We start from the raw sequence: 14,005 nt of genomic DNA, 5'->3' as shown, positions 1-14,005 counted from the left end.
TCAATATTGAAAATAACTGAAAATAATTATAATATATAATATAATATAATCATGTAAAATGTTGTAGTTAATGTAGTTGAAGTTCTGTAGTTAATGCTGTTGAAATGTTTCATGTGTAATATGAACAAAACTCTTTACATTAATATATACTTTTTACATTAAAACCCCAAGTTATGGGGGTCAGATCCTCCCTTCCAACCCCCCTGTATAATTCGCACCCTTAGCTCTGATTGGACGACTACAGAGACATACGTGATGTCATTATTGAGCTCGGAAACGTTCCACACACTGTGTTTCCAACACAAAGGTCACACTCAGAGGGTGTGTGTTTATGAGTGGAAGGAACTCTTTGCACCTGTGTTTTTGTTTTTTGGTGTCACTTTGGGGTGGTGATACACCCCCCACCAGCACCATCACCACATCATTTTTTCTTTCTTTCTTTCTTTCTTTCTTTCTTTCTTTCTTTCTTTCTTTCTTTCTTTCTTTCTTTCTTTCTTTCTTTCTTTCTTTCTTTCTTTCTTTCTTTCTTTCTTTCTTTCTTTCTTTCTTTCTTTCTTTCTTTCTTTCTTTCTTTCTCTCTCTCACTCTCTCTCTCAGACAGAGAGCAGGTGTGTGGGGTTTTGGGGGGCTGTACTCCTGTTCTGAAAGTCTGCTCATGTCTCTTCATTGACAGGCCTTTCCGTTCCTGTAACCAACAGCACTCGGCACACGCACACACACACACACACACACACACACACACACACACACACACATATTTAATGAACAGATGCTTGCACAAAAGAACATCAGCTGACACAGTAGCAAAACTCTTTTCAGACGATAATTCTCTGTTTCTCCTCTCATCTCCCCGTCGTTTTACCTCCCTTTTCCCTTTCGGGCATCCTCTTCAAGCGTGTAGCATTTTAACTAAAAAACTTTTAGGTGGTTAAAAAATAATAAGGCGCGGTGTAATTCATATTTGATGATCATCATCTCTTTCTGTCAAAAAACCACCCTATTTTGAACACACATATCTTTCTTACAGTACATCAACGTTATGTGTGGGTGAAAGTTGTGATATTATTCTAGTGAACTGAACCATGAATAGCTCCCCAGCTCTTCTCTAGCGCCGTATCCGTGTATATTTGGCACCTCTGGTTTGTTTTTGGGTTAAATGTGGGTGTGGGGAGGCCAGCGAGCAGGTGGTCAGGATGATGTGAGAGCTGGGCAGCTGCAAATTTAGGCCCTGGTCTGATCCAGGCCTCCGCCTTCAACAGCCACACAGGAAAAGCAATACCCTCAAGAGACTCAAGCAGAGTTTCTACACCACAAACATGCACATATACATGTTCAAATGCTAGTATACAACCCATAATGTTCATTTTTTTACTTCATTTTCTCACCCCCACCAACACACACACAGTGGGGGAGCATCTGTTAGGGCTCGAGTTGGAAAGTGTTTCCATCAGTGTGAAGCCCTGGGGGACTGACAGCTCTCGACAAAACACCTCGCTTAAAGATCTCAAATTCACCCTTAAAAACAGTCAACACACTCATATGAACAAATAGAATGTGTATCTAATGTGGTCTAATGTGTGTGATGTTGTGTGTTGTTGGCATTCAGGGAAAGCATTCCTAAGATAGCCTGAGAGAATACAGTTGGTGGCATTTGCATATCTCCTACTACAAACCCTGATAGAGAGTTAATAGGTCATTCCAGATTCTCTCCATTCATATTCAGCCGTTATCATTTATTTCATGTTACAAGCTATACAGAACCATTTGAATACTATACAATCATAGTTATCTCACTGTCACAAGTGTTTGAGTAAATACTGAGTATGGCACTTGGTGAGATGGTTCAATTGTCTATGGAAAATGGCCACATTCACTTGTGTGGTGTGTGGTGTTGTTTCTTCAAGAGAATTAAAGTCAAAATTATCCATCATCCATCTTACAGTGGCCTCAGAAAGTAATTAGATACACTTTGGCTTAAGTAGGCCACACTTAAAAAGCATTAATGTCTTTTGATATATTATTTTATTATTTATATAAATTTTATTTAAAAATTATTTAAAAAGACATAGCTTAAAACACTTTTTGTGTTGCATTTTATTACAAGAAATATTAAAGTTGCATTACTGAAAAAATAAAAAGATTTTAAGCATTTAATAATAATTATACATATTTCTATGCCTCTGTTATCAGTTATAAAACAAGATATATTATTCATAAATAAGAAAAAAATATATATAAATATAATTTAGTATATATATATATATATATATATATTATATGAATGAATTATATATATATATATATATATATATATATATATATATATACAGTATATATCATATAGTTTCAAGTCTTCAAATACTTTTTGGGGCCACTGTATAGCACTTCATTAAAATAAATACATTGATTAAATAATAAAATTGGCTTCAAATGCTGACAGTAGTTTTATTTTGGTCTTATTCACATCTGTGCAACACACTTTTTAAACACAATGGCTTTAGCAATTAATTTTTCAAAGTGAAAAAGAAACCAGTAAGCCAGAGATATTTTTTCCAAAACACACTTTATTTACAAGGCAGTTATAAAAGTTTGTATAAAAAAAACGTATGAAAAGTTCATAATCAGTGTAAAAAAAAAGTGTTTGTACTTGAAGCTAATACAAAAAGGCAGCGAATAACAAAAACGTTACTGCTAAATGCTTTTGATTGGACACTGCAATCTTAGTATCAAAGGCTGATTGTAATATCAAAAACAAGCCGACTAGGTATAAAAGCAACAATCATTTCAGTGTTTCAAAAACTAGAAATACCAATGTAAATCTGATAACAAATTGACATAAAAAAGTGTCTATGAAAACGTGATTAAGAAATGTTTTATCATCTCAAAGGCACATTTGTGACCATTTAAACCCTTGATTTGAAAATGCTTGGTAAACCTTGTTTTTCCTATTTAGCGAATACAAAAACTGGGGGAAAAAAACCAAACACTTTTTGTTCTGTTGAAATCTCTGCATAGTTGATCTAAACCCTGAAATAGTGCTAATACAGTGAAAGCTCGACATTGTGGTTTCGATCTTGAACGCTTTTGAAATGGAAACACTACTAAACTGGCAGAGTACCTTTGTACACTAGATATATCACCTAAAATCTACATTAGGCAAACTTGAATTTTCAAACTTGGCAAAGTCATTTTTAGGCATTGGGCACGGTTTGTTTTGGCCAGGAATACATAGCAGTGCTGTTAGGCATTTGGTTGAAATACATACGATCTCTGCAAGGGCAGTTCTGTCGGACACCCACAGATACGGAGTACAAATCTTGTCTAGTTTTGGGTGTATATGATTTTGATAATGCTAGGAGGACACACACTCCTTACAATTAACAGACATTTAGCGATTAAGAAGTGGGCAATACTGGGGTCAAACACTGGCAAAGGCGCCCACCGTAGCTAATTATTATTCTTAATACAAAATAATAATAAATTACTGCAAATTGTTCCTTATATTAAAATCCATAAAATTAGAACCCACATAGAGAATTCATTTCCCATATATAATACAAAATATATAATACAATATTATTAAATTGAAATTAAAAAAGGTAGAAAAACACAACATGAAAAATGTCTTTGGTTGCTTGAATCAAATGACGGCACAGCTTAAACATTGGCGACTAACATCGACTGTGCAGTCTACGAAATGGCTTTTAGCCTCTCCCAAATAATGTACCACAAGTGTAGGAGTGTTCCTCTTTTACTTCTTTTCAGAATGATTGTCTTCTTTCACTCTTCTTCCTTTTCTATATTTGTCTCGGTCTCATTCTGTCTCTTTACATGACCAGTGCTCGCGAAGAATAATTGCTGAGGTATTTGTGCGTTTCGGAGGGCATCGTTTGCTCTTCCGTCTTCCCACAAAGCACCTGTTCCCATGTGCTCAACTGCTGAGAGAGAGAAAAGGAGAGAGAGAGGAAGTAAAGATGGAGAGAAGTAGAAAAAGTCAAAGATGAAGGTGATTGGTCAGGTTTTGCATAGCCAACACTTCTGTGCCTAATAAAATATAACTTCACAATTTTATGGCACAATTCAGCACCTGGAGTCATAAAGTCAATGTGTGCTACTACAAAAGGAGCTCTAAAGTTTTACCAACCAACAATACATATTTAAAGAAAACATTTCATTAAAAAAGTTTTAAATAACATTTGATTTCAAAATGTACATTTGGATGCTTGCTTTCATATTGGTTACATATCGGTCACTCGGATACATCCACTAAAATTAATGTCCAAATACGTTTCAGATGAGTACATATAGGGCTTTCTGATAGTAGATATTGTACCTGCATAGGGCTTCCCATGGGTCTGTGGGACAGCTGGGCTTTGTGTCCGTCCTCAGTTTTCTCTGCGTTTGGAAGCATCAGCACAGAGCTAGTCAACAGATCCTATAGGTTCCACAGAGAAAAGAGCCATCAAATGTTAACTTAATGCAGAGAAATAACATTTACTCTGATGTACGTATACAAGCGATATCAAAATACTCACAGGCATGTCGTGGGCGGAGCCACTGGAAGGGAACAGCTGGGTGTGGAGATCTTGCCCCTCCCACTGCAGACAAGCTGACTCCACCTATAAATCCCAATCCATAAGATCCATTTACATTATTGACTACATCCAAATACACCATGCATAAATGACTGTATATTACTTCCATAATCCTGCGTATAATATCTAATGTCTAATTCACACACCCACACTTACACAGAATGATCAGACAAGTTCAACTGCATACTGATATATTACAGACAAGAAGCTCTTACATTTGAGCTATTTGAATATCACATTGAGATGTATTCAAATGAAGGGGCCCACATCATCTCAAACTGACCTCCTGTTTGATCTTCTTTAGGGGGGGCTGGTCCAGGTGCACCCCCCCAACGCTGATCTCACACTCCTGAGGCTCCTGTTTAATAGCACCAACCACTCCAGAGTCCAGTGAAGGACTATGGGCCTGGAACCAGAACAGAGTCTTGAATAAAATATTCTAAACTAGTGATGCACCATATATCGGTATTATATTGGTTACTGGCCGATATTAAAGGCTTTTTAACTTATTGGATAATAATGGATATTTAATTGTGCATGCTCATTTTCTTCTAACTCTAACTACTAAGTTAATTTTTTTAAACACCATAATAAATAATATAATTAATATAAATAATAATGTTAAATCTTTAGCAAATCTTTAAAATATACTGTACAGTAATGTTGTTTTTTATTTTTAGTGTTTTATTTTACATTTTACATATAGTATAGAATTTTTAATCAGCCATAGCAGGAGATATTATAATAATATAATAAATATATATAATAGTAAAATAACAAATAAATACATAAATATATGAATACATTTTAAAATACAAATAATGACATAAATTATATTTTTTATTGAATTTATGTAATTGACCTTTTTATGTAAATGTATGTCTCACCCTCTTCAATGGTCCGTATTTGGTGTCTAGCATTGTCAGTGTGGATTTGAATGGAGTGGGTGTGCGAGGAGAGCACTCCATGATGGAACGCCTCAGGTTTGGGGTCCTGAACCTGAAATGGAACGCACGCACGTGAGTGTCTCATTACAATCACATTAATCTCATTAAGTCTCAATCATTTAATTTAACTTGGGATTTTGCTTTATATGTGTACGGGAAACTTCTTTATATATCGGATCATAAAGAACGCAACTATAAATGCAGAGAATACTGGAATGGACACTTACAGCTCATTTTCCTTCTGAGGCCGAAGAGCAAGGTCTTTCTGCAGTGCTTTCTGGGAGCAGACAGGCGAGGACGTGATAGGTAAGTTTTGACTGTCTGAGTCTGGGCTCACTGATGCATTAAAGAACTGCAACAGAGAAAAAGAGGACAACAATCAGATATTGAACTGAAAACCACATATTCAATATTCAGAGGTGTGGGAGGACCTCTAAATGGGGTCAAGATCAGCATAAATTTGATTTCAAAAACTGAGATTCACATATGAGTAACAATACTGTCTCTAGGCTAAAAGTATTATGGTTGTTATGGTACTGTATGATCAGAGCATCACTAACATTTAATGAAGAACACTGCAAATATTTGCTAAGCATAAAATTGTGAAGTGCAACATAAATGTCAGAGGAAATTCAAAAAGTGCTTGCATGCTTATAATTGTACATCGATAATCCAGTGTTCATTGGAGATTTCTTTCAATTTCCCCCTGGTAATCAAGAAAATAACAACATTCCTTCATGCACAATACTGAGCTGAACCCGAACGATTTCTGATATTAAAGTCAAATGCTATCTTGGTTATGTAGCGTTTGACATCGCTAGGAAACTAATTTACAAAAACAACCAATCATAAGACAAGCAAAATCAACAGTGCCACTGATTAAACACTCATTCTGAAAAGATCAAATGAGTTAAGGCGTCATAAAAGTGTAGCACTAAGAGCTGATGTAATACACTCTAATATATTTTCTTAGCACACACTTTATGACCCTAGAAACACACATGTGTTCTATAAATGGGTTATGTTTGGTGACGTGACTTTTAGATGAGTCCTATGTGTGTTGACTAATGCAGACTGATATGTATTAGTGAGAAGAGATTGATTCAGGGTGATAAGATAATCAATGATTGAGTTATTGGGTGACTGATTGATTATGGTAGAGCCTTTTCAGGCTACCTGAGAGGGAGAAAAGCAGGTGTCTGGTGGCTGAATGTTTGGGCGTAGAGAAAAGAAATGTGATGGCAAGATCACGTGAGGACAGCGAGGGTTACGCTGGCTATCAGCTAACCATTTCTTTTAGATCTAACGTAGGATACTTTCATGGTCTCTTACCGAATCAATAGCGTCAATAAACTCTGGTAAAGTGGAGCTGGCGTCATTGTTTGGGCTGTTCGTGTTGCCATGGGCGCTTTCTTCTGGAAGGCATCCCTGCTCTAGGGATGGAGCTAGGACTGAAACCACCACACCAACTGAGCTGTCCGTCAAAGAGCCTCTGTTCCACCCACCGTAGCCGCTCATGGAGATCTGTGAGAGAGGGCGAGAAAAGATTTAGAGAGAAGCTCTGTGGGTGTAGGACAGAAATTAAGCAAAATAAAGAGAGGGATGCATGCAGGAAGTACGGTCAGAAAGAAAGGGAACTTGTCGAGTTGAATGATGTGAAGTGTTGGGAGGGGGTTCGGAGTTGCACAAGGAGTTAAACAGAGCTTGTGGTGTGATAAGGCACAATTGCATAATTTAGCCAAGCAGTTAGAATGTGAAATAGACCCCCAGATGTTTCCTCCAATTAATCATACACACACACACACACACACTTACTGGTAGTGCCTGCTGTCCCTTCAGCTCGTTTTCTGTTGACATCAAGAGCATCTCAATCTCCTTCACCCTCTTTTCTTTCTCGGGGTCCTCTTCGCTGTAGTGTCTCTGTATCACAGGAATCAAAACAGTGCAAAGTGAACAAAACAATCTATTGCTCTATTTTCCTCTATTGTGATACTGAACTGAAAGCAATTAAATAAAAAAAATATGAAAACTATAAATAAAATGTCATATTGTTAGCTGGATTCAATAAAAAAAAATACTGCACAAGTGTAGTTCGATTCACAAATAAATGAGACGACTCTTTTTATGATTGCCAAAATACTCTGGTTTGAATTAGTCTACTAATGAGATACACATATACATTTACTGTTATTTTAATTTAATGCATTCATGCTGAATTAACAGCAATTTGCTCTTGGGTTACCTGGATAGCAGCAGTGCCATGTTGAGGAATGTTCATGATGTTCAACTGAACAGCAAGTGGAAATGGCACCTGAACACAAGCAAAAAAAAGGTATTAATTACCAACTGAGAAACAGCATTCATACAAAACGCTGTTTTAACTTTATGGCTAATAATAGTGTTATTTTAATAGGTAAACATTTGTGAGATAAGGCTAACTCGTACCCGTTGTGAGTCAGACAGTAGTGAGTAGTACGGATACTGATTGCTCATGGAAGAGGCAGGCATGGATGTATTGGTCGGTATCTGACTGTAGTTCAGGAGGTGAGATTTAACGTAGCTGTTATTTAGCGGAGTGGGGCTGACTTTAGCGGCTAGCTGCAGGTAGCCATCCTGCTCGACTTTCCGCCGCATCGTGGAGTTCCAGTGGTTCTTAATGGCATTATCAGTTCTGATGACAAAAACATAACAATAGATTGTCATTATCACATACAAATGCATAGAATACAGTTTGTAAGTACCGTTTCTTTACCTGCCCGGAAGTAGCTTGGCGATCTCAGCCCATCGGTTTCCAAGTTTCTCATGCGCCTGGTAGATGACCTGATCTTCTTCCTCAGTCCAGGAAGTCTTCTTCACCTCAGGGTTCAAGTGGTTGTGCCAGCGCTCTCTACATTGCTTCCCAATCCGGCCCTTTAAGTGCTTCGCAATCACAGACCAACGTTTGGGGCCGTACTTCTGAACCAACTCGATCACCTGAGAAAGAGAGAAAAAGTTAGAAGTTAGAAATGCGGGAAAAGGAAAAGAAGATTAGAGCTGAAAGAGGGGGTGTATTACAGCCCAGCACAAACCCATAGAGAAAGGGAACTAACATTGCATAAGTGTTTTAGGATTGCACACAGATACAGATAGTGGTATTATGCTGAATATCTGCAAAATACACCTGCTAATGACTTCTGCTGGGTCATAAAAATGACGTTAAATAGAGAAACACCTGGTCCCATTAGTTAATCATTACAACACAACACCCACTTAATGGATCTTTATTTTCCCCCTTAACATTCTCCTGGTTGCATGCGGATTAGTTGGTTTTGTAACTGCAATCCTGTGGCTGTATTTTGGTTATTCGAGGTAACATATTGGTTGTGGTTTGGTTATTTTGTGTCAAATTGTAGATGTCTTACCCGTTGGTCTTCTTCTTTAGTCCACGGTCCTTTTATAAGTTCAGGGTTGAGAACTTTCTGCCAGCGATGCTGACACTGAACATCTGTGCGATTCTGTGACACACACACACACACTTACAGTTAGGTAATAGACAATGGAAACTAATTTTAGGTTGTCAATGTGGTGTGTACTTTGAATTAAAGTAAATTGTTGAGTTTAATATGAGTTCAATGTTCTGCACAGGATCCCCGGTGTTTCGGAAACCCCACACAGAGTGAATCAGAAATGAAACGGCTTTAGTTTCTGATTCTTGTTCATGTTTTGAGATTGATGCAAAGAAATCTATAACTAGAAGTAGATGATTTTTGACTGCATATAGCTCGTAGTTATGTGTGTATGTGTTTTTGTGCCTGAGAAATGTTATACATTTATATGTGAACATATGTTTCTACCTGAATGCACATTTGTGTGTGTTTGTACATCCGTGTGTGCATGCAGGTGCACAGTGGATTCTGAAACCCTGCCATACACCCCCCCCCCCCCCCCCTTTTGCTCCTCTTCCAACAAACCCCCACAACACGGAATAACCACAAAGAAATCTATAACTAGAAGTAGATGATTTTTGACTGCATATAGCTCGTAGTTATGTGTGTATGTGTTTTTGTGCCTGAGAAATGTTATACATTTATATGTGAACATATGTTTCTACCTGAATGCACATTTGTGTGTGTTTGTACATCCGTGTGTGCATGCAGGTGCACAGTGGATTCTGAAACCCTGCCATACCCCCCCCCCCGCCCCCCTATTTGACTCTGTTCCAAACTAGGCCAACCAATGAGGAATACCCAATTATGCAAAATCCTCCAAAACGTGCACACACTTCTACAGTACCTGATCCTTTGGCTATTCACATGCAAATGCACATATATAAAACACCACACCTAACCTAACCACCTAAAGCCTAAATACACAAGCTGCATACATGGTCGCACACTTAAACAATCATAGACACAAACACACACACTCACAGGCAGAAAGCTGGCAATGACTTTCCAGTCTTCAGAACCATGATGCTCTACCAGCCTCTTCAACTTCTCATCCTGTAAAAAAAAAAAGTACAGTAAACACTGTAGCATTGAATACATAATCAAATGAATAATGCATTGTTAAATAAGCAATAATGAATGTTTACATTAAACAATAAATACATAAAGCTACATGAAAAATAAAGGGTTATCAGTCAAACTAAATGTAAATACAGTGTGTTTAATTTGTTAATGAATACACAGGATGCAATATCAAACAAAAACAGCCAAAAACACTCCAATACATATAAATATCATGAAGGTGCAAAAAATCTTTAGCTTAGTGGGTGCAAGACCCACTTTGAACTATATATAAGATAATTAAATATAAATTCATACATATAAAAATATGTTTTAATGTCTTTTTTAAATTTGTATTCTTAATTTTTTGTATTTTATCAAAATTAATAAAATACAGTAAAAATAATAATAAATCAATAATAATAAATTATCAATATTAATTTGTAATAATAAAAATAATTAATATTTGGAACTTAAACGTATTTGTTTTTTAAGTATGGATCAGAGGGTTAATCAAAACAAAAAATAACACTCAAACAAAGCCAGACAACAGTTTTAGCATACCTCCTCACGGGTCCAGCGTGTCTTGCCGAGGTGGCGTTTTCCTGTCTTGGCATGAGGACCATCGTAGTCATGATCATAAATCTCAACATCATCATCATCTTCGTCGCTACTGTAAACACTGGGGGAGGAGATAGATTGTGAGATAAAGAGAACAGGGTATCAAGGGGTGGGAGGTGTGTGTGTGTGGGGGGGGGGGGGGTTAAACATATGGATTCCCAACCCTACTGACAATGGTAATGAATACACAAAGACTAGCAAGAGCAGCACCTAAATGCAAGAGAACCTGTAGTTTATTATAGACTAGTTTTGGTGGTGGGTGGGGGGGGGGGGGGGGTAAATAGTGAAGCAGCAAAAGCAAACATGAAGGATGTGGAAAAAAGAAATAAGGGAGTGGGGGACAGGAAATAAGACAGGAGCAGATCCTCATGAACATGATAGATGTGTTTGATGACATATGTAAAAAACACCCTTTCACCCCATACGTCTATCACGTGTTGTAGAAAAATTAAGCGATAACACAGTCAACACAAAACTGAAGTTGATGAACCAGTACAGCCGGCAGGTTAGGGTGCAGGGGGACACGCTCAGAGAAACCTGTTCTGATGTTTTTGGTTTCCACAGAAACAGTGAGCGTGTGCCTGGACAGGCACTATTTCATGATGGAGAGAGCATGTTCAGACCTGCACAGGTACTGTCAAAACCATCTCACCTGGCCGGCTCTTGGCCAATCAGGATGGAGCACAAGCAGACGTGGAGAACAATGCCACAGGTGTATGTACTTTTAAACCTCACTTTTATCCTTAATGCCAGTGCTTAAAACAAAAGATTAAGATGATTGCTCACTTCCTTGACTACAAGTATTTAACTGGAAATGTAAAACTCAAAACGCACCTAGCTCACTGAAATAAAAAAAAAATTAAAATACTAGTCAAATAGATACGGTTTCATTTTAGTGTGCATTGAGGGTTGTTGACTAACTGTACATGTGAATTGAAATATTTGTCAAAATAGTCTAGCTGTGGCTGAAACCGTATTCAGAGGAATTTTTTTTGAAATATCAGTCTGAGTTTACCATTATCATCTCATGTGACCAATATAACAAATGCCTTATTTTTAACCTGTTGCCTGAGCTTGTTAAAAATGTATTGATTACAAAAGCACATGCACGATAGCTCTAAAATTTGAAACAAACTTAAAGGAGAGTGCATGCAAAAATCACCCTCATGTTAAGCTATTTTCTTTTTTCATCCTGTCTAATATTTCTTCAAACAGAAATATTACGTAGCATGACAGCCGCTGTCACCATTCACTTTCATTGTATGGAAAAAAGATGCAGTAAAAATAAACGGTGGCCGAGCTGTCAGATCCTCATGCTCTCCCTAAATCTCTTTTTCGTCCGACGCAAAGACGAAAGTCATGGCAGTTTGGAACAACATGAGGGTGAGTAAATGATGACAGTATTTCATTTTTGTGGTGAACTATCCCTTTAAGACTATAATACTAGTTATTCCAAATCCGACAACTGTAAAGCGGATTTAGAAAACTCAGTGAATATAATCCATCCGGTTTACATATAATCTCAAAATTAATCCAAACGTTATAATGCTGGATTACCTCCATGAAAAAAAAAAACTGGTGAACAGTTAAAAAAAAATTACACGAGAACATGCCGAGATGTTTCTGCAATCGCCCGCTATTTTCAGTCACACTAACGTTACGTCGCCGCTGACACTGTGCCTCTCGTCCATTGTTTCTGAATCATAACGAGTGTGTATTCTTTGGGGAAGTACCGGATCTCACCGTAACCTGTCCAGCGGATTTGCACGCGCAGGTGAATGAATGACAATTTAAATGAACACGAGCGCGAGACCACCGCGCTGGCGCGAGCGGAGAGCTCACATGCCATCCACCTGTTCATCGCGGAGCGGCGCAGCCAGAAGAAACAACTACTCCGCGGAGAGATGAGTGCGTCTGTATAAATGCAACTAAATACAAGCGCTCCACTTCCGAGCATGCATTTAGTAAATGTAATGCTGTCAGCACGAACTCTCTAGCTAGTCTTGAGTCTAAATGCCCGCGTGTGGCTGTGGAGCGCAGCCTCATAATATAAAGGAAATACATGCGCTCATCAAAGTTCTCATCAAAATGCGTAACTCTTAAAACTCACCTGTGTCTGTGCCGCCTCGCCATCCCGCTGCTCAAGAGGAGGGTAGCAGTTGGAGAAGTGATGGTGAGTGCGCTCGGCTCAAGTGTGCTCAAGTGGAGTGCTGTCAGCTCCTCTTCGAGGAGGAAGTGCCGATATTAAGCTCTCTACGGAGTGTGCGATATTGTAAACAGATCCATCAGACAAAGCTAGGGCTGTCTCTCCCTCCCGCTAAATTTGGCGCCTCGGGTTCTGCGCATGCGCACAACCGCTCTACTATTCAGCCATCAGAGCGCCTTTCGAGGGAGAGGTCCGCGCTAATCGTTCACTGTTGTTCTTTTGGAACAATTATATTGTGTTTTTCGAGGTAAAAAGACAGGGAAACAGTGGCGGGTTTCAAAGAGGACAATGTGGACTCTGAGTGAGAGTGAAAGTTTGGCAAACAGGGGGAAAGCGAGCGTGAGGAGTCCGGGCATCCTCTCTCGAGCCAGCGCTGTTTCTGCGGTACTGAGGCTGTCCTATAGTGAGTGATGGAACCGTAGAGAAATTTCGCGAGTCCTCTTGAAGATGAAAAACTGTGAAAAATATAATACAAATATTATTATTTTATTTGCAAAATGATAAGATCATAGTTTAACAGAGTGTATAACAAATAAATACATTTAACACTATTCTTTCAAAACGTTATCTCTGCAAACCAAGATTTGTGTGACTTTTACCAGACATTTTAGAAGCACCATAAATGCAGATCTGTAAATAATAAAAAAATAAATCTCGTTTTATTAAATTCTATAAGATACCAATGATTACAGCAAAACGTAAAATGTGTATCTTTAACACGTTGTCATATGAACAACCGGCAATTCACTTGCTTTACGATACTTTAGTGGGATATGGGGATAGTAACTGATTCAGTGCTTTTGATTCACTAAAAAGAACCATAGGAGTCATTCGTTCGGGAATCGAACTTCACAGGGTCCCCGTATGTTTTTGATTCACTAAAAAGAACCGACTCATAAGAGTCATTTTTTAAGCATTATAAATCTCGTTTTATTAAATTCTATAAGATACCAATGATTACAGCAAAACGTAAAATGTGTATCTTTAACACGTTGTCATATGAACAACCGGCAATTCACTTTGATTCATTTGATTTAATTGTTTGATTGATGCTTTACGATGCTTTAGTGGGATATGGGGATAGTAACTGATTCAGTGCTTTTGATTCACTAAAAAGAACCATAGGAGTCATTCGTTCGGGAATCGAAC

The 14,005-nt window shown here is 38.0% G+C and overlaps 1 protein-coding gene across 2 annotated transcripts; it reads right to left on the bottom strand.

The window, feature by feature from the left end:
- Nucleotides 1-2,544: 2,544 nt before the first annotated feature.
- LOC107571350 (transcriptional activator Myb-like) lies at nt 2,545-12,989 on the bottom strand. 2 transcript variants are annotated; one of them, XM_016257681.1, is made up of 15 exons: nt 12,761-12,989; nt 10,594-10,711; nt 9,952-10,023; nt 8,944-9,036; nt 8,295-8,515; nt 7,988-8,213; nt 7,785-7,853; nt 7,358-7,462; nt 6,875-7,066; nt 5,770-5,894; nt 5,483-5,594; nt 4,879-5,001; nt 4,536-4,619; nt 4,334-4,435; nt 2,545-3,935 (listed from the first exon to the last, which is right to left on the bottom strand). In XM_016257681.1, the coding sequence occupies exons 1-15, from the start codon at nt 12,781-12,783 to the stop codon at nt 3,828-3,830; spliced, it is 1,773 nt and encodes a 590-aa protein (XP_016113167.1). In that variant the 5' UTR covers nt 12,784-12,989; the 3' UTR covers nt 2,545-3,827. The 2 variants fall into 2 exon arrangements, with proteins under 2 accessions (XP_016113167.1, XP_016113160.1); XM_016257674.1 differs by having other exon boundaries at nt 2,545-3,938; nt 12,761-12,988.
- Nucleotides 12,990-14,005: the final 1,016 nt, after the last annotated feature.

Source organism: Sinocyclocheilus grahami, unplaced genomic scaffold (genome assembly GCF_001515645.1).
Source record: "Sinocyclocheilus grahami isolate Dianchi unplaced genomic scaffold, SAMN03320097.WGS_v1.1 scaffold29.1, whole genome shotgun sequence".
Lineage (NCBI taxonomy): Eukaryota > Metazoa > Chordata > Actinopteri > Cypriniformes > Cyprinidae > Sinocyclocheilus > Sinocyclocheilus grahami.
Note: the sequence above shows the minus strand (reverse complement) of the source record. Positions and strands in the feature narration are given on the sequence as shown.

Coding starts and splice junctions, on each gene's coding strand:
- LOC107571350 (XM_016257674.1), bottom strand. CDS start 12,783: ATGGCGAGGCGGCACAGACACAG. Junction 9,037..9,951: donor TCATTGCCAGCTTTCTGCCT/GTGAGTGTGTGT, acceptor TGTGTGTCACAG/AATCGCACAGATGTTCAGTG. Junction 5,002..5,482: donor AATACGGACCATTGAAGAGG/GTGAGACATACA, acceptor TTCTGGTTCCAG/GCCCATAGTCCTTCACTGGA.